The sequence below is a fragment of the Thalassophryne amazonica genome, chromosome 19 (assembly GCF_902500255.1).
Source record: "Thalassophryne amazonica chromosome 19, fThaAma1.1, whole genome shotgun sequence".
Classification (NCBI taxonomy): domain Eukaryota; kingdom Metazoa; phylum Chordata; class Actinopteri; order Batrachoidiformes; family Batrachoididae; genus Thalassophryne; species Thalassophryne amazonica.
In genome coordinates, this window is record NC_047121.1 from 8,802,563 (window position 1) to 8,823,813 (window position 21,251).

The window sequence follows — 21,251 nt, forward strand, 5'->3', positions numbered from 1 at the left end:
TCCCCACGCGATGTTGCAGAGGCATGTCAGCCAAGACAGCCCCACAACATCCAGAGACTTAAGGTACTCAGGACGGATTTCATCCACCCCAGGAGCCTTGCCACCAAGGAGCTTTCTAACCACCTCGGTGACTTCGGCCTGGGTAATGGATGAGTCCGCCTCCGAGTCCCCAGTCTCTGCTTCCTCTTCGGAAGACGTGATGATGGGATTGAGGAGATCCTCGAAGTACTCCTTCCACCGCCCGACAACATCCCCAGTCAGGGTCAACAGCTCCCCACCCGCACCGTAAACAGTGCTGGTGGAGAGCTGCTTCCACCTCCTGAGGCGTCGGACGGTTTGCCAGAATCTCTTCGAGGCTGACCGATAGTCCTCCTCCATAGCCTCCCCGAACTCCTCCCAGACCCGAGTTTTTGCCTCTGTGACCGCACGGGCTGCGGCACGCTTGGCCTGCCGGTACCTGTCAGCTGCCTCTGGGGTCCCACCTACCAACAAAGATAAGTAGGACTCCTTCTTCAGCTATATATATATATATATATATATATATATATATATAAAAAAATCCAACAAGTGGCCTCTCTGTACATCTATGCGTGTGTATGGCTTCTTTCATAGACAAACTGGGGCGAGCTGACATTTGTTGTTTGGTATGCTTATTTACAGTATTTTTGGTCAAGGATGAACAGCACCAAAACAGAAAGTTGATAGGACAAATATTTTTAGCGAAATTACGAATATTATGTAACAACACTGAACAATGGACATTGATAATTACATTCTGGACTCACATGCCATTCCAGATCATTATAGAAACTTTGCATAACTTATTACCACCCTTGACAATTGTCAGCTATCTATTTTATAAACACTACCCCATCTAGAGCCTGTGGATCACCACGGGCAACATGCTAGTTCATTATAAACTTGCACTGTAACTATTGGCTGTCTTGTTCAAATCTCATTGATATTATTTCCAGCTGTACGACTCTGACCCCTGGACCCTGCTGTGATCGTTTCAAGCTTCACATCCCCTATGCTGGAGAGACCCTGAAATGTAAGTTAATGATTTACTTTTCACATGTAATAATTATGTAGAAGGGCACTTGGAGAGCGCATAACCCAGTCAGGGTCATCATGTCCAACTATGACTGCATCCATCAACCTACAGAGGAGGGCAGAATCTATTTAATTGTGTTGCCAAATTGTTTGACTCCATGTGTGTCTGTCTGCGTGTCCTTATGATCGATGTGTACATGATATCTTAACAAAAACTTCATGAAACATACTTCATAAGATCACCTGAGTAAGACCTCAGACAAGTTCAGCATTGCAAGATTTTTTTTTTAATTCTGTGTGTCTAATTGAGCTTCTGAAAAGTTTTGTATGTGATACCTTGAGCGCATCACAAAGACATCGGACACGTTCAATGTTGAGGACGTATCTGTTCTAATTGCAGCCACTAAGCAGTATGATGTCTCAAACATTGTATATGCATTGTCTTCACAAAGTTTATGTCTGTTGTATGACTTCTTTATGAAGTCATTCATGCCGATCAATCACAAATATTTTTCTGACTAATATGTGCATTTATCTAGACTTTGGGTGTTCAGATACAAAAAAGGTGTTTTTCAGACCATGTTTTTCATTATCTTGACAGTTTGATATCATTTTCTTCGAGTACTGTTGAAAAGTTGAAAGGCTTTGTTGTCATCCCCAGCCACACATTCTATCCATTCTTTATTTCTGGTGACACCGATATGACTGACGTAGTGCTCAAATGTGCTATGTGCTATAACAATGTGGGGCGCTACCTGATAATGGTGGGGTTTTTTTTATGTTTTTGAGGTATTGCTGATGCAAGCTAGGTGGAATGGACTGACGGAAAGACTGATTGACTCACCAACATTTTTCATTCTGATTGTAACAAAAATTACTTGTGTAATCGGAAATTGAATCCTATCTGTCTTTAGCTGGGAAGGTTGTGATACAATTTCGTATCAGGTATATTATACTGAGACTGGATCTTAAGTGTCGTTTTGTTTTTTCTCACTTGAGGTTGTACTGCCTCGGTCAAATTTGGCTGCTGTCCCAGGTACTAAATTGGATTATTTTTGCATGCGTCACTTCAGTGTTTATGGGGTATTTGTGGCTACAAAAGGTAATAATTGTTTTCATGGCACTTGGTGACCTACATTAGCTTGCTGCTAAGGTGTATAATGTGACCCCTTTAAAATATAATAGCAAGCCACTGGCTTTCTGCCCTGAAGCTGTTGTACTAGCTGCAGTACTGAGCAGGTTCCTGCCAGTCTGTGGACAAGCCTGCTGATAGCGTGCAGAATCATGGGACGCTCTGCAGAGAGCTGCGCACCATTAACGCACCCCCACTTCACCGTTCTAGCTGGTACTGCCAAACAACAATTTGCGGTCTTTGCCCTTGTACGTTTTACGCCCTTATGACCTCAGTAGAATGTTTGGCCAGGCTACAATTAAGAATGTGTAAAGGCACGTTAGGCCGTTCTGTGTGCAGTTTCTTTTCTGACTGAAGAGACCTGCTCGCTGCTCTTTGAGGCTGAGAAAACAAAGCAGCACATAAAGGCCAATATAATAACATGTACAAAGGTTGGTGTTCCAAGGCTTCCATTTCCTCGTGGAATTGTGCCAGCATATCTATGACTGAATTCCAGTGGTTGTAACTGATTTACATGCTCTCGCTCCCTTTTTTGACTCTTCTCTGGAAAAGTACTTCCACATGTTTGTCTCTTCTTGCTGTTCCAATAATGATATAAAAAAAAAAAGAAGGGGTGGCGGGGGTAGCAGAGCAACACAAATAGGATTGTGCAACATGATGAGAGAACACGGTGAACCAGCCGAGGCTGCGTGTTATTGGTGATATTGTCAGGATGTCTCGCCCTCACTTTTGGCTCCAACTAATTCTCATTCTGTGCAGTTTTGAAACCTTATCTGACTCCTGGAACCATTTGTTTGTGGTAGTGTTATTCTGTTGTGATTTTTGTTTTTTCAAATTGGCACTCCTGACTTTAGGTTTGAATTCTGTGTCATACAGTTGTATGCATACATTTGGGGACCCCTGATCATTTTCAAGATTTTCCTTCATAAATCATTGGTTGGCTGGATCAGAAATTTCAGTTAAATATATCATATAGCAGACAAACATAGACATACAAAATTAGGCAGGTGCATAAATTTAGGCACCCCAACAGAAAAAATACATCAATATTTAGTAGATCCTGCTTTTGCAGAAATAACAGCCTCTAAACACTTCCTATAGCTTCCAATGAGAGTCTGTATTCTGGTTAAAGGTATTTTGGACCATTCTTCTTTCAGAAACCAACAAACATCTCAGGTTTGTTGGTTTCTATGCATGGACAGCCCGCTTAAAATCACACCACAGATTTTCTATAATATTCAGGTCTGGAGACTGAGATGGCCATTCCAGAACATTGTACTTGTTCCTCTGCATGAATGCCTTAGTAGATTTTGAGCAGTGTTTACAGTCGTTGTCTTATTGAAAGATCCAGCAACTTCAACTTTGTCACTGATTCATGAACATTGTCCTCAAGAATCTGCTGATATTGACTGGAATCCATGTGACCCTCAACTTTAACAAGATTCCCAGTACCTGCACTGGCCACACAGCCCCACAGCATGATGGAACCACCTCCAAATTTTACTGTAGGTAGCAAGTGTTTTTCTTGGAATGCTGCATTCTTTTTCAGCCATGCATACCACCCCTTGTTATGTCCAAATAACTCAGTTTTAGTTTCATTAGTCCACAGTACCTTATTCCAAAATGAAGCTGGCTTGTCCAAATGTGCTTTAGCATACCTCAAGCGACTCTGTTTGTGGCGTGTATGCAGAAAATGCTTCCTCTGCATTACATCATCATACAGCATCTCTTTGTGGAAAGTGTGCTGTATAGTTGAACGATGCACAGAGACACTATCTGCAGCAAGATCATGTTGTAGGTCTTTGGAGCAGGTCTGTGGGTTGACTATGACTGTTCTCACCATCCTTCGCTTCAGCTTATGAGATTTTTCTTGGCCTGCCACTTTGCGCCTTAACTAGTACTGTGCCTGTGGTCTTCCATTTCCTTACTATGTTCCTCACAGTGGAAACTGGCAGCTGAAATCTCTGAGATAGCTTTTTGTATCCTTCCCCTAAACCATGATGTTGAACAGTCTTTGTTTTCAGGTCATTTGAGAGTTGTTAAGAGGCTCCCATGCTGCCACTCATTAGAAGAGATGCAAAGAGGGTAAACATTTGCTAATGGCCACCTTAAATACCCTTTGTCATGATTGGATTCACCTGTGTAAGGAGGTCAAGGGTCAGTGTGCTTACCAAACCAATTTTGTGTTCCAATAATTAGTGCTACATGTATTCAAAACAATAAAATGACAAGGGGGCCCAAATTTATGCACCTTCCCAATTTTATTTAAATAATTATTGCACATTTTCTGTAAATACTAGAAAATTCATTTCACTTCTCAAATATCAGTGTTTGTCTGCTATTTAACTGAAATTTCTGATCCAGACAACAAATGATTTATAAAGGAAAATCATGAAAATTATCAGGGGTACCCAAACCTTTGCATACACTGTCGCCAAGTGCTTGCTCACAGGGAGTCGTTTTGACCGTTGGGGTTTTTACGTAATTATTGTATGGCCTTGCCTTACAATATAAAGCGCCTTGGGGCAACTGTTTGTTGTGATTTGGCGCTATATAAATAAAATTGATTGATTGATACAATTGTATATCATAACGTGAATTTTGTCTCAACATGATGTGTTCGGCAGCATTTTGAGTTCAGTCGTAAAGGTCACATTTGCTCATTAAATAAGTCCTGACTGTGGATGTCAAATGTCATTTTTTTATAAGCCCACAGAGACATGCTTCTAGTTTTTTGGTTATTGTGGATAAACAAAATGAATTTAACTGATCTTGAGACCCCAATGCTCATATACTGTAAATACTGTGAGAATCAAATGTCAAGGAATTTGTGTCTTTATTCTTTGGGGAAAATACTGACTGGCCTCTTTTATCCACAACCTCGGCTCTTTTGGGCTTTTGCACATAAAGTATTTTGTTAAACTTTTAGGCACATTTAACTTGACAAATAGTGATGATGAAAATCCTTACTGTAAATGGCCTTACGTGTGTGTGTGTGTGTGCGCGCGTGTGTGTGTGTCAGGCATTGTGGCTTTGTGGGTGCGTAATCCTCCTCAGAGCCGCACACGTAAGGGCATTGACAGTAGAGATACTTGTTATAAAATGTTACAGAGGAGCTATTCACTTGTGCCATCATTAGCCTTTAGCATTGCCCTATGTCATGTTAACAGCTTCTACAAGGTGACATCACGTGATTTTCAACATGTGAATTATTAAATCTGTCATGAATCCTTTCAGGTGATCACCTTGGTCACATTTTCAGCCACATTCTGAAATTAACACCTTAAGCCCTAGAGCCTATTTCACCAAAATCACATACCCACACATTATGATTTATTTCTCAGCTTGTACAAGGTCAAAAATGCAAAAGTTTGGATCAGCTAAAAGACAGGTCCTAGGGGATGTTGTGGATGCAAAAAAATTTGAAAGTAAATAATACTTGGTAGGAGTAAATGAGTTTCCGATTTATGTCTTTATTTGCTTGGTGTTTCAGCTGTGGTTAGTTGATATGTGATTGAAGTGGCTACTTTTGTAGAGGAGACTTCGCTTGACATTTTGATGTATAATAAGTGTATGTTGGTGTCAGCATTGGTTAGTTATGAGTAGGGATGGGTATTGATATGGTTTTATCGATATCGATGCCATTATCGATTCTGCTTATCGATCCGATTCCTTATCGATTCCCTTATCGATACCTCTTGTGAATTTTGTACTAAAAGTAGGCTTTACAGGTTTTCCATGTATTTCCTTGAGTCTTAAAGTAAATAAATATGAGATTAGTCACTGTATCCTTGATCTCTGGACATAAATAAAAATAAACAAAACTGTGTTTCGCTTTGAAGTTATTAATTCAGACTGAATTCTATCTTGACTTGTCAGAGAGCCGCGCAACGTTTGGAGCTGTGTGAACAGAACGGAGGAAGATTCTCGTTTCTTTCTCGCAACGAGACAGGAGTCCCAGTTAGTAACTTTAATCCGCACAAAAGTGAATCACAACTCATATTCAGGGATTAAAGTGGTGAAAAACAAAAAAAAGCTGAAACCCAAAATTACCCCCCAACACCACCTGCACGAAAATGTTTGAATTCTAGAAGCTCTGAAATGCAATCTGGGACTATTCCAGACAATAAACTGGAGTGAGTGCAGCATCCATTTAGGTGAGAAAAAACAAATACAACTTTCCTTACTCGGATTCATTCCAGTAGTATTCTGCTCTTACTAGGATGCAGCAGTTTTCTAGTTTGGCAGAAAGTTCTGGAGGAAATCACTGAAGAAATTAACACATTGAAAATATGGTTTGACCGGAACAAACTGTCATTAAACTTAAATAAGACAGGGATGAAATGGAGGTGTAAGAGTCACTAGGTGTTCACAGGAAACACTTATTTCTGTATGTATTTATTTATGTTCATTGTTAATTGCTATTATATATTTTCTGTTGTGTTTCTATTCAGGTTCTTTTTGTCTCTTTCTCTAAAATTGTATATAATAATCATTAGATTATTAATATATAAGCAAAAATAAATTTAAGGAATATTACAATTTGAAAACAAATGCACCCGAACGTGATGACAGCTGCAACTGCTTAATGCTAACTTTTAACTTTGAAAATACCATAGACATGCTAACGCGTTAGCATCGCTCCCGTTTTTAAGTTATAAAATACATCTATCAACTGTTTCAAAAGACCATAACAGGTCGGTTTAACATAGAAAAGGTAAATAATACTCACAGACGTATGCTCTTTAGGGATTTAGCGGGGGAAAATTAAGCGAAAGAAAGAAATAAACGAAGCAATCGACCGAAGCATTGCTTCAATCTGCGAACCACGCTTCGATTGGTTCAAGGTTCAAAGCAAAGCCGCGCTGCAGAAAAGTTGATTAAGGACCCGCTGCAGGGTCTGTAATCAATGTAGAGAAATGATCATTTTCCTGACAAACAACGGCCACTCTGAAGGACCGATAACAGAATCATTAAGCACAAAGCTTATTGATGTCGGATCGAATCATTTCTTAACGATACCCGAAAGGAACCGGTTCTCGATACCCATCCCTAGTTATGAGTGTTCAAATGTTCCAAAACAGGGCAAGTCCCCAAATTTGGGGACTGTAGTTTAAGAGGTTAAACACTAATAAATAAATAGAAATAAAACTTCTTCTTTGTGTTTATCAGTAGATTACAAACCAGCTTCAATGGTGCATTAATGTCCATGAAGCTTGGCATGCATGAGTTCTGGAATTACCCGGGTGAGGTTAAATTTGCTAAAGGTCAATCATTGGCGTCAAAAGTCTCCCTGACCTGTGTCGAACTTGGCAGAGTGTGTTCCCCAGTTCCTCAGGTTAAATTTGCCAGAGGTCAATGTATGGGGTCAAGGTCATGCCTGCCTATGTGCATTTTGTTTTTTTTCGCCTATATCTCCCAGGGTCCTTTTGGACAAGTGGGTAAGTGCACTTGTTTCCAGTGTGGAAGACTCCCAGTTCAGACCCCACCCCTGCTCATTCTCCAGTATGAAGTTGCATCAGGAGGGGCATCCAGTGTAAAATCTGTGCCAAATCAACAAGCAGATCCACCTCAGATCTGCTGCAGGGACCTTGAGTGCTGAAAGGACCTACTATCTCCAAGGGACCTTTTAATGATTTCTACAAAATGTTGTCAGTGAAGGGTGACCCTGAATTTACATCTCAGGAATTAGTAAGTAAGACCCTTCAGCTGCTCCCTTGTTTTCACTCGGGGTCGCCACAGCAGATGTGAGGTGGATCTGCATGTTGATTTGACACAACTTTTACACCGGATGCCCTTCCTGATGCAACTCCTGGAGAATGATTTTCAACCCGATTTGGTCCAAATGCCTCACACACTTAGGTGGATATCAGAAATGCTTTGGCAAGGTCAGCTAGAGTTCAGTCATTTAGGTGAAGGTCATAGTCCTTGGGGTCAAATGTCCGATTGTCGTAGCTTTACTGTCTTTGTGCCCATGGGTACTAATACAGAGTAACTAAAACCTGTCAACATATGCTTCAGGAATTGATGTCTGGGTTCATGTATGAAGTTTTCAATCCATTTTTTCTTTTCTCACAGGGGATATCATATTCAATGCACGCTATCCAGAATTGCCACCAGATTTTATTTTTGGCGAGGATGCAGAGTTTCTCCCTGAACCTTCAGAACTACCGGTGAGCACTATGTGAAACGTTATTAATTCCACTGCAAGCTTTTCTGGTCTATTTTTGAAATGCCATTTCACTGCAGTCCACCTCATCAAGATGATTATCATTATTATTATGTTCTGAAGGTTTTATTATATTATTCTACACAAGAAAATTAATTTGTGTTCATTGCACCCTTTTTTGAGGCTTATATGTGCTTTACGGGGTGAACCCACTTCCCATGGTCATCACGGTCATAATAATAATCAGTAATTAAGACACATTTCCCAAAAGAAAATGTCCTCAGTGTGTCAGGAACCCATTGTTTGTCTTTTGGACATATAGACGATGTACCAATGACACAGGAGCCATGTCCAGAGCTTATTGTCATTTTTTGGGCTGTTTTAAAAAAAAATCTCATGACAGTTAGGTGGAATTGGACAAAGACTGTGCAGTAGATGTACAGTTTTGACACGTTCACTGACACATTAATTCATGGACCTATTTCAGCATCAGGGTCATGGTGGGACAATATGGTTTTATTTTCTTGCAGATACAGAGATCTTGCGTGTTGTAAAAACATTGATTGTGAGAAAGACGACAAACAAATCAGACAAATCTGTGGTACTGAAGTGTTGCTTAATGTGCTGCTTGTGTAAAGCAGGTGATCCTTCTACCTGTCATACACACAAAAACAGAGGTTTAGGTTGTTTATATATATATATATATATATATATATATATATATATATATATATACGAGGTCTGTTAGAAAAATAACGGACCTTTTTATTTTATGCAAAAAATATATGGATTTGATTCATATGTTTTTACGTCAGCCAAGCTTGAACCGACAGGCGTGAAAAAACTCACGCATGCGCATGAAGGTTCAAGCTTGGCTGACGTAAAAACATATGAATCAAATCCATATATTTTTTGCATAAAATAAAAAGGTCCGTTACTTTTCTAACAAACCTCGTATATATACACACACACCTCCATACTGAGGTAAATGGTGTTAAACGTCTTTTATACGGGCGCTTGTCTTCACATAAAGCTAATATAATGTTAGATAATCTGAGGAAATTTCTGTGGCTCATGTGACAGAAGGTAGAAGGCCTGACTGAATGGATGTGCTCAGTCCACATGGTGCATTCCAATGTGGCAAACTACTGCAGAGTTCTAGTAATATTTATTTCACCCTGCTTCCCCATATAAAGTCTGTTTTGTCCAAATAAATTATGCAATGCAGGATTTTTCAATCAGTCATACTGCAGGCATGACAAGATTTAAAAACAGATGATTGAAGCTTTTATCTGTATACTGAGCTGTGGATTATTTTGCATCAAAAAAGCAGGTGTCAAAGATGTGTGTTTGTAAGTCTTGTTTTCACACAGTTAACATAGACTGAGGTAATTTCAATGGAACATTTTACGAAAGGTAAAAGGTGCAACTGCATGGTTGTGCAAAGTCTGTACGGTGCATTCTGATGCAGCAAAATACTGAGGATTTTTAGTAAGAATTACTTCACCCAGTCTCCCTATGTAAAGCCTCTCCTGCATGAATAAATTATACAATAAGGGATAAGATTTTCATGGAGGCAGAAGAGGAAATATTTTGCTGCTTTTGTGTGCTAACCATGATTCGTGTTCATTAATATGGTAAGACATCAGACCAGTTTTTAACCCAAATCTTGCTGAATGAATTGAAGACTGTATTGTCCAAGTTGTAATAATAATATTAACTTGAACAGTCGAGTCACTCATGTTTAGTCACTGCTCCTCCGTTGTCTGTGTTCACACTACTTACAGCCGCAGCAGAGTTGGCTCAACACCGCACAACACTCTTACAAGTCAGGCCAGACTTGAGCTAGCAGGCCCACCCACACCACAGTCCAGAGCGCTCACCCTAGTCAAACAAACTGGACTTTATAGGTTTAATGCATTTGGGTGTGGTCCAGACTGCATAATATGAGTTCACCCAAAATGAACAATGCCATTGGTGTTAATTTTACTGTTGAAACAGCAGCTTTTGGGCACCACCATGCTCTCTGACCTGAACTCATCCTATTCTTGGTGCACTTGGCAAACATCTGTGAGACAAATATGTCAAGGTGCATCATGTAAAAAACTATGAAGCTGTGTCTGGGTATGTTGCATAACCCAGCATCCTAGGTGGGTTCACCCCTTTACTATGTTGCATGTTTTGTTTGATGTGAAATATTGGCCTCATGTCTTAAGTTACTAATCACATCTAGACTGAGCGCAGAAGATAAAGGTAATTACAGCATTGTCTCATACTGTACATTTGTTAATGTGAACAAACACTAACAATTCGCCTGCAACACAATGAACTTGTGTAACCATAGTATTGTATAATATTGTAATTTAACAGTGGTATTATTGCCAAAACTGAGATATTTGTGTGATTTCCCCTGTCCGCCAGTGTGTTTGTGTCAAAAATGTAAAAAGTAACAGATTTCTTCAAATGTTTGTGGATATACAGTAGTTCTTGTGTCTAGTTAGAGATGACAAAATTTTGATCCAGTTCTGGATTTACCTCAAATTGTTCCTTTTTATGGCGTCCTTATGAGATGGGGCGTGTTTCAACAATTCAAATTTTAAAATTCCAAAATTATTATTATTTATTAACCACCCCACCCACAAAACCTGACAAAATGGGCATATTTGGTCATTTTGATTTAATTTTTCCAAAGTGATTGAAGTGATCATGATGCAGGGGCCTTTCTGAGGTATATAAACTATAAATAAATGCAAATTGTTTGTTGCTGCTCGTAACTGCCGACATCACAATGAATTCTCAACAGGTTTAGTGTTATTGCAGAGTTTTGGAAATGTTGAAAGCATATTAATTAACTACAAAATATTTGCAAAATCCTACAATGCTGTTGGCAGCTGTTGAGCCCTGGCTTTGCTTGCTGGGAGTAAAGGCAGACACAAAACAGAAAAAAGTTGGACAAAAACCACAGCAAATGTAAGATATCACATTTGCAAGTGCAAGTACCCAGAAATTGTCACACTATTACAATTAGTACCTGCACTAATATTGCAGAAACAGTATTTCAGTTACATATGAACAATAACACATCATTATAGCTACATGTTTGAGAACCATTACAGTAATATATGCATTTAAATGGGTGAACTTTATAGTACTGCTAAATGTAAGAAATTGGACCTTTTGAAAATATTCTCTGTCCTGTTGTTGATGCATTTTGTATATATATATATATATATATATATATGTAACACAAGAGTGTTACACTAACAGTTTTATGTATTGTTAAAATGCTAAATTAAACAAATTAGAAGGGTTTTATTATTGCTATAGTTAACCCTGTCAAATACCAGAGGTCAGATAATAGTCTTCATGCACCTGTTTGTTTGCCTAATTATGGCTGACCCCATTTGCTTTTAGGCTTTTATCTGTGTGACTGTGACCTTTCCTGTAATGCAGCAGTCTCAGACTCAAATTATCAGAGTTCTGCAGGCCATATTCTGCCCTTTCTTTAAGGCCACTTGGAAGAATTGAAGAAAACAAAAAACTTTCCCTGATGCTGGCTGAATTCAAACACCTGTTGGTGATTTTGCTCAGGAAGGCCCATAACATGTGGTCAAGGTGTAGATTATGAGCGTACTCTATGCCAGCGTGACGTCATGCCACTTTCACTTCTGCATTTCACAGTTTGGCCATATTTATCTTGGGTACAAACAAGCATAAGAGCAATTAACTGGAGTCCTGCAGTTTAGTACTCTGTTGAGTTTTGAAACATTATCTTCCCCTAATTTCCACAAGTACTCCATCTTGGTCCTACTGGTTTTTAGTCCCCTTCTCTTCAGAGCATATCTCCCCCTCTCCAGGCTCACCTCAACCTACTCTCTACTCTCACTACAGATCACAATGTCATCTGCAAATATTATAGTCCATGGAGACTCCTGTCTGTTCTTGTCCATCACCATTGTAAACAAGAAAGGGCTCAGAGCTGATCCTTGATGTAATCCCACCTCCACCTTGAATGCATCTGTCATTCCTATTGCACATCTCACCACTGTCCTCATACATACAGTGAGGAAAATAAGTATTTGAACACCCTGCGATTTTGCAAGTTCTCCCACTTAGAAATCATGGAGGGGTCTCAAATTTTCATCTTAGGTGCATGTCCACTGTGAGAGACATAATCTAAAAAAAAAAAAAAAAAAAAAATCTGTAAATCACAATGTATGATTTTTTTTTAAAATAATTTATTTGTATGTTACTGCTGGAAATAAGTATTTGAACACCTACCAACCAGCAAGAATTCGCAGGGTGTTCAAATACTTATTTTCCTCACTGTAGCCTGCACCACCCTCACATATTTCTATGCCACTCCAGACTTCCTCACACAGTACCACAACTCTTCTCTTTGCACCTTGTCATAAGTTTTCTCTATATCAACAAACACACAATGCAACTCCTTCTGGCCTTTTCTATACTTTTCCATCAGCACTCTCAGAGCAAACATAACTATTTTTTCACATGAAACCCTGTTGTTGCTCACAGATCTTCACCTCTGTTATAAGCTTTGCTTTTACTGCTCTTTCCCATAACTTCATCCTGTGGCTGATCAACTCTAGGCCTCTGTAGTTACTGTAGAATCACTTCATCTCTATCTAGTGCTTGTCTCACCTCCTCCCTGAGCTTCCCACAACAGCCGTCCTCCTCCAGATTCCACCATCTGATCCTTGGTTCAGCTCTTGCTCTGTTTCTCTTCTTCACCTCCAAAGCCAACCGATGCTGTCTAACTGCACTCTAATCCTGCCATCACTTTACAGACTAAAATTTATTTTAGTTGCACCTCCTACATAGGATACAGTCCACCTGTGTGTACCTTCCTCCACTCCTGTACATCACCTTGTCCCCATCCTTTTTGCAGAATACACCATCATCTGCCCTTCCACATTCATGCCCTTGTATCTTCCGATTGCTTCCTCATCATCTCTGCTGCCTACACCACCCACTGAAGTCCACGCCATGAAATACATTTTCACTTCATTTAACCATTGGTGTCTTTTGGACGTAATATGAACTAAACTAATCAGATTGTCAGATGTCATTCCCGCACAAGAGTGATTTACACTTAAAATTAGCACATTGTTATTTCAACTCAAGTTGATGGAAAAAAATGGAAGCATTTGGAAAAATGAAGATCTGAAAATTGACTTCCTGTAACTGTATAGCAGTTTTTTCAATCTCTGAAATAGTTTAAATTATATTTGTAATTTTCATGTCTGTGACCTTTTCTCCAGATGTAGAAACCCCCAGTAAAAGGTGTCAATTATCTAATGTTTCCAGTGTGATGTCAGAACACTGTGTGTGATGTCACTACACTTTCACAACAGGATATCTCGGCCAGCGTCATGGACTCCGAGGGGCGTCACCCAGCTGTTGAACGACCAATGGGAGAGCAGGGAGCGCAGGCGTCTGCAGGAGGCGTGATTGGTGAGCTACAGCACATTCTCACCGCCTTTACGGCTCGGTTGGACCAAATGACCGAGCAAAACATCCTCCTGAACCGCAGGGTGGAGGCTCTCTCCGCACAGATGGCGGCGAGCGCTCAGGGCGCTGCTGCAGCTCGTCCTCCTGCCGACCCTGTGCAGAATATGAACGTTCCAGTGGTGGTTCAACAACCCCTCCCACCATCCCCTGAAGCATACATAAGCCCTCCTGAGCCGTACGGAGGTTGTGTGGAGACGTGCCCGGACTTTCTCATGCAATGTTTGCTCGTCTTCGCACAACGTCCCGTCATGTACGCGTCAGATGCTAGTAAAATAGCTTATGTGATTGCTCTGCTTCGGGGTAAAGCACGCGCCTGGGCTACGGCGCTCTGGGAACAGAACTCACGGTTGTTATCAGCATACACTGGGTTTGTGGGGGAGTTCAGAACAGTGTTTGATCACCCTAACAGAGGAGAGACCGCTTCAACCGTGCTGCTGTCAATGAGACAGGGACGCGAGAGCGCAGCCGCTTATGCAGTCAACTTCCGCATCGCGGCTGCGAGGTCCGGCTGGAATAACGTTGCGCTCCGCGCCGCCTTCATAAACGGACTGTCGTTGGTTCTGAAGGAGCAGCTGGTAGCTAAGGAGAAACCGCGGGATTTAGATGGGCTTATCGATCTCGTTATATGGTTAGACAATCGGTTGGAGGAACGCCGTCGGGAGCGAGGCGAAGGACGTGACCGGATACGCGCCGCCCCTCTCCCTTCCGGGTTCGAAAAGGCGCCACCCTCTCCACGCTCCACAACCACAGCGCTCCGTGGGGTAACAGCTCCCCCTGCTGACGTTGTTAGGGAAACGCACAGGGCCAAAATGAGGAGGCTGATCCACGGGGAGTGTTTTCTCTGCAGCTCAAAGGAGCACATACAGAAAAACTGCCCCAAACGGCCAAAACGACAACACTCGCCCTTAGAGACTGGGCTAAGGGGGGGTCAAAACATTCAATTGAGACACACACAGATTGCCACACGACTCCCAGTCACAATCCTGAGCGGGGATTTAACCCTTCAAGCCCCAGCACTGGTGGACACGGGGTCAGAAGGGATTCTGCTAGACAGCAGATGGGCAAGGGAGGTAGGGCTCCCTCTGGTGGTGCTTCCTTCGCCATTACAGGTTCGGGCACTAGATGGCACCCTCCTCCCTTTACTCACACACAAGACACAACCAGTAACTCTGGGGGTGTCTGGAAACCATCGGGAGGAGATTTTTTGTAACTCCTTATACCTCCCGCGTGATTTTGGGCTTCCCATGGATGTTGATTGGCCGTCTGGGGTGGTGGTTCAGTGGAGCGAAACCTGCCATCGGGTGTGTTTAGGATCCTCGGTTCCTCCCGGTTTACAGGCTAAGGAGGAGGTCAAAGTCCCTCCCAATCTGACGGCAGTGCCGATTGAGTACCACGATCTTGCTGACGTCTTCAGCAAGGATCTGGCACTCACCCTTCCCCCGCACCGTCCGTACGATTGTGCCATTGATTTGGTTCCAGGCGCTGAGTTCCCGTCCAGCAGGCTGTACAACCTCTCACGACCTGAGCGCGAGACCTACATCCGGGACTCATTAGCTGCCGGGCTGATCCGGAACTCCACCTCCCCGATGGGGGCAGGTTTCTTTTTTGTGGGCAAGAAAGATGGCGGACTCCGTCCATGCATTGATTACAGGGGGCTGAATGAGATTACGGTTCGCAATCGATACCCGTTGCCATTGTTGGATTCCGTGTTCACCCCCCTGCATGGAGCCAAAATCTTTACTAAGCTGGATCTTAGAAATGCGTATCACCTGGTTCGGATCCGGAAGGGAGACGAATGGAAGACGGCATTTAACACCCCGTTAGGTCACTTTGAGTACCTGGTCATGCCGTTCGGCCTCACCAACGCCCCCGCGACGTTCCAAGCCTTGGTTAACGACGTCTTGCGGGACTTCCTGCACCGATTCGTCTTTGTATATCTGGACGATATTCTCATCTTTTCTCCGGATCCTGAGACCCATGTCCAGCATGTACGTCAGGTCCTGCAGCGGTTATTAGAGAACCGACTGTTTGTGAAGGGCGAGAAGTGCGAGTTTCACCGCACGTCTTTGTCCTTCCTGGGGTTTATCATCTCCTCTAACTCCGTCGCCCCTGATCCGGCCAAGGTTGCAGCGGTGAGAGATTGGCCCCAACCAACAAGCCGTAGGAAGCTGCAACAGTTCCTCGGCTTCGATAATTTCTATAGGAGGTTCATTAAGGGCTACAGTCAGGTAGTTAGCCCCCTGACAGCCCTGACCTCTCCAACAGTCCCCTTCACCTGGTCGGATCGGTGCGAAGCCGCGTTCAAGGAGTTGAAACGACAGTTCTCTACTGCGCCAGTTTTGGTGCAGCCCGACCCTAGCCGCCAGTTCGTGGTTGAAGTGGACGCCTCTGACTCAGGGATAGGAGCCGTGCTGTCCCAGAGTGGAGAGACCGATAAGGTTCTTCACCCGTGTGCCTACTTTTCACGCAGGTTGACCCCGGCTGAACGGAACTATGACGTCGGCAATCGAGAACTCCTTGCGGTGAAAGAGGTTCTTGAGGAGTGGAGACACCTGTTGGAGGGAGCATCTGTGCCGTTCACGGTTTTCACTGACCATCGGAACCTGGAGAATATCAGGACCGCCAAGCGGCTGAACCCCAGGCAAGCCCGCTGGTCACTGTTCTTCGGGCGTTTTGACTTCCGGATCACCTATCGCCCCGGGACCAAGAACCAGAGGTCGGATGCCTTGTCCCGGGTACACGAAGAGGAGGTCAAAACTGCACTGTCGGATCCACCGGAGCCCATCCTGCCGGAGTCCACTATCGTGGCCACCCTCACCTGGGACGTGGAGAAGATCGTCCGGGAGGCCCTGGCACGGAGCCCGGACCCAGGTACAGGTCCGAAGAACCGTTTATACGTCCCAGCAGAGGCCAGAGCTGCAGTCTTGGACTTCTGTCACGGTTCCAAGCTCTCCTGTCATCCAGGGGTGCGAAGGACCGTGGCAGTTGTCCGGCAGCGCTTCTGGTGGGCGTCTATGGAGGCCGACGTCCGGGAGTATATCCAGGCCTGCACCACCTGTGCCAGGGGCAAGGCTGACCACAGGAAGGCCCAAGGACTACTCCAACCGCTTCCTGTGCCTCATCGCCCCTGGTCCCACATCGGCCTGGATTTTGTCACGGGCCTCCCGCCGTCCCAGGGCAACACCACCATCTTCACGATAGTGGACCGACTCTCCAAGGCGGCCCACTTCGTGGCCCTCCCGAAGCTCCCAACAGCCCAGGAGACAGCAGACCTCCTGGTCCACCATGTTGTCCGTCTGCATGGGATACCCACCGACATCGTCTCAGATTGTGGTCCCCAGTTCTCCTCACACGTCTGGAGGAGCTTCTGCAGGGAACTGGGGGCCACCGTGAGCCTCTCGTCCGGGTACCATCCACAGACGAACGGACAGGCAGAGCGGGCCAACCAGGAACTGGAACAGACCCTCCGCTGCGTCACATCCGCGCACCCGACGGCCTGGAGTAACCATCTGGCCTGGATTGAGTATGCGGATAACAGCCAGGTGTCTTCCGCCACCAGCCTCTCCCCATTTGAGGTGTGTTTGGGGTATCAGCCCCCGTTGTTCCCCGTGGTGGAGGGAGAGGTCGGTGTGCCCTCGGTCCAGGCCCACCTGCGGAAGTGCCGTCGGGTGTGGCGCTCCGCCCGTTCTGCCTTGTTGAAGGCCTGGACGAGGGCGAAGACCCATGCAGACCGCCGGCGATCCCCGGCCCCTGCTTACCAGCCCGGGCAGGAGGTGTGGCTGTCCACGAAGGACATCCCCCTCCAAGTGGACTCCCCCAAGTTGAAGGACCGGTACATTGGACCTTTCAAGATCCTCAAAATCCTCAGTCCTGCCGCAGTGAAGCTCCGACTCCCAGCTTCACTGCAGATCCACCCGGTTTTTCATGTGTCCAGACTCAAGCCTCACCACACCTCACCCCTCTGTGCTCCCGGTCCGGCGCCGCCTCCTGCCCGGATCATTGACGGGGAGCCGGCTTGGACAGTGCGCCGGCTCCTGGACGTCCGTCAAATGGGCCGGGGGTTCCAGTATTTGGTGGACTTGGAAGGGTATGGACCAGAAGAATGCTCCTGGGTGAAGAGGAGCTTCATCCTGGACCCGGCCCTCCTGGCTGATTTCTACCGCAGACACCCGGACAAGCCTGGTCGGGTGCCAGGAGGCGCCCGTTGAGGGGGGGGTCCTGTTGTGTGGGCCGCCAGAAGAGGATGTACTGCTGGCCCACCACCAAAGGGCGCCCTGCCTGAAGTGCGGGCTTCAGGCACGAGAGGGCGCTGCCGCCACGGACACAGCCGGGAGTGACAGCTGTCACTCATTCTTCATCATCGCACTCCATAAAGACCAGACGTCATCTCCACCTCATCGCTGAGATATCATACTTCATTGGAGGTAATATCCTCAGCCGTTTGTGTCTTTTGCAATATATCTGTATATTGTGAGTGTTTGCAGGAGTACCGGTTCCTTTTTCTGTGGAGGCTGAGTGAGTGCAGGACGGCACTCTTTTCCCCTGAGGAATCACTGCGGTACTCTGCAACATATTGAGTGAGAGGTGGAGGTGGCATTCCCACCGCTGTTGTTACTGGGTGTACACACACCCACACTTGACTGTCTTTGTTCTTCGCCAGCAGTACCAGATCCGACAGTCGGGGACGGTGATCACCTGGGAATTCGGGACTTGGCGGCTCCAGTATTCACCAGGTTCTGTGGGGGCGGAAATCGTGTGGTTCCGGCTCTTCTCAGGACAGACGTCTTCTATCCTCGAGCCTGCCCACACGTCACCTTTGTAATTTGACTGTAATTATATTCTGAGATTGTCTGTATGTTCGTTGTGCACGTTTCACAACATTAAATTGTTACCTTTTGGCTCATCTATTGACCGTTCATTTGCGCCCCCTGTTGTGGGTCCGTGTCACTACACTTTCACAACAGAAACACATTGTATGGAAGTGGGATAAAAAAGAATTAGATGAGATCCAGATCTTGTAATTACGAGATCAGGTGTCTAATTTTTCAAGATCTCATGATTGCGAGATCTTTTCTCCTAATTACAAGATTGGGGGTCTAATTTTTTATCCAGCTTCTGCACCTGATTTCTTAATTACGAGATCTTGAAAAATTATACACCTGATCTCGTAATTACGACATCGGGGATCAAATTTTTTTTCCAGCTTCTGTACCTGATTTCTTAATTATGAGATCTTGAAAAATTATACACCAGATCTTGTAATTACAAGATCAGGTGTCTAATTTTTCAAGATCTCATGATTGCGAGATCTTTTTTCCTAATTACGAGATCGGGGGTCTAATTTTTTATCCAGCTTCTGCACCTGATTTCTTAATTACGAGATCTTGAAAAATTATACACCTGATTTCGTAATTACGAGATCGGGGGTCTAATTTTGTTTTTTGTTATTTTATTTTTTGTTTATCCAGATTCCGTACAGTGCACTTCTGTAGTGTATGAATATCGTGCTGTGTAAAAAGCAGTGAAACTGTACGCTCTCGCTTGCTGCTGTGTCGTCACAGCAGCGTGTCAGCACCCCTCCTGAGCACACATCACTGTGAAACCAGCACGCCCATAGAGACACAGCTCAGCATCAGCTACATTTGCTTGTTGGACAAATTGAGCACTGAACATAAAAATGACAACTGAGTCTATTAGAAATGAGGATGACACTTAACCGAACCTGTGCGCCGCTTTAAAAATGTGCCATTCATTTTGTGTCACCAAGCATGAATGTGGAGTCGGCAAAGTGCTTTTATTTTATTTTTTTTACAAAAGCAGGATTTTTAGTGTTACTGCTTGACCCACGTGTTACTTTTTAGTCTAATATGTTGAAGCAAACCTTTATATCGCAGGCAGACATGCTGCATTTTCAGGCTTTTCTGAAATTCAGAAGTTTCTTTTAATTTTAATCATTTATGATGTTCTGTTCATCCTGTAAGTTGATATACAGTACTTCTCTGCAGGTTTGGTCCAGGTCTGTCAGGTCTGATTATATTAATTTAGAATGGATGAGACAGGGAGCTGAAAGCTTAAGAATCCACAAAAAAGGGGTTTTTTGTGCTTTTCTTGGAATTGCCTGTTCCCTATGCCGGCCCTGTATTTACCTTTAGAAAGTGACATTTTGAATCAAAACTCTCTGTGTGATACCTTGTAGACTCGGCCTTAGACCCTTTAGGACAGATGTTTACTTTGGGATATTGGTGTGTTCTGACAAAACTCCTGCTCAGAGTTTGAGTGCTGCCCAGTCTGCACTCACTGATGTAACATTTTTGTGCGAGACATCTTGTTGTCAAAGGTAATTAACAGTCTGATTGACTGGAGGTGAAGCAAACTGAGGTCATGCATGTTGAGACCAACTGGCCAAGTGTGCAACAGCGTGATCTTTCTACTTCTTTGGTGCATCTCCAGTGTTGGAGAATAAAGGGATACAGTATTTAGAATTTTAAATATGAGTAACTGTATTCAAATACAACTTGCGTGTTGCCAGGATCCATGGGCTCTAGATTGTGTAGTGTTTATAAAATAGGTAGCTGACATTTTTCAAGGGTGGGTAATAAATTCTGCAATGTATCTAAAATGATTTTGGAATGGAGTGTTAGTCCAGAATGTAATTATCAATGGCCATTGTTCATTGTTGTTATGTAATATCTGTAATTTCTCCTAAAATATTAGTCCTATCAATGTTCCGTTTTTGTGGCATTCCTCCGTGACCCAAAATACATAAACATACCAAACGGCAAATGTCAGCTCTCCCCAGTTTGTCCGTGATGGAAGGCGCGCACGCACACACGCACACACAAATGCATACATGTATACATATCCACATACACAGAGACCACTTGGCTTTTAATATATAGATTACAATATAAATCCATGGTATTCAGAATACAGTTACATTCTTAGAACGAATGGATTAATTTAAAGAACTGATTTCTTAGTCATTACATTTTTAATAGGTCTCAAATTAAGTGACAGTAAAGAAGTATTTCTCAGAATCCCTTGACTGAAAATCTTACATGATACATTTCACCTGCTCACAAAAAGTGCACACTAATGGAGCCTTCACGTAGAAATGTGTTTCTGTCATGGAAATTCAAAGCCATCATTGTGTACTATTTACTGGTTAGTCTGGCTAGCCGAGCTAGTGAGTACAACTAGATAGCCACCATTTAGCTGAATTGACAGCTGTTTGGGAATTTGCATTTGCAAACCATGTGAGATGTTATCTACGAGGGATGTCCCGATGCTAACAACGCGATCGGTATTGGGCCTGAAGGAGGTTTGATCGATTGGAATCAGTAATGATAACCTGCGTCTTATCCA

The 21,251-nt window shown here is 43.6% G+C and overlaps 1 protein-coding gene across 1 annotated transcript in view; it reads left to right on the forward strand.

The window, feature by feature from the left end:
* Positions 1 to 21,251, forward strand: part of babam2 (BRISC and BRCA1 A complex member 2) — a 256,454-nt gene that overhangs the window by 7,606 nt on the left and 227,597 nt on the right. Inside the window, 2 exon segments of the mRNA XM_034195366.1 lie at positions 975 to 1,051; positions 8,264 to 8,358. Coding sequence (XP_034051257.1) covers positions 975 to 1,051; positions 8,264 to 8,358 — 172 coding nt within the window.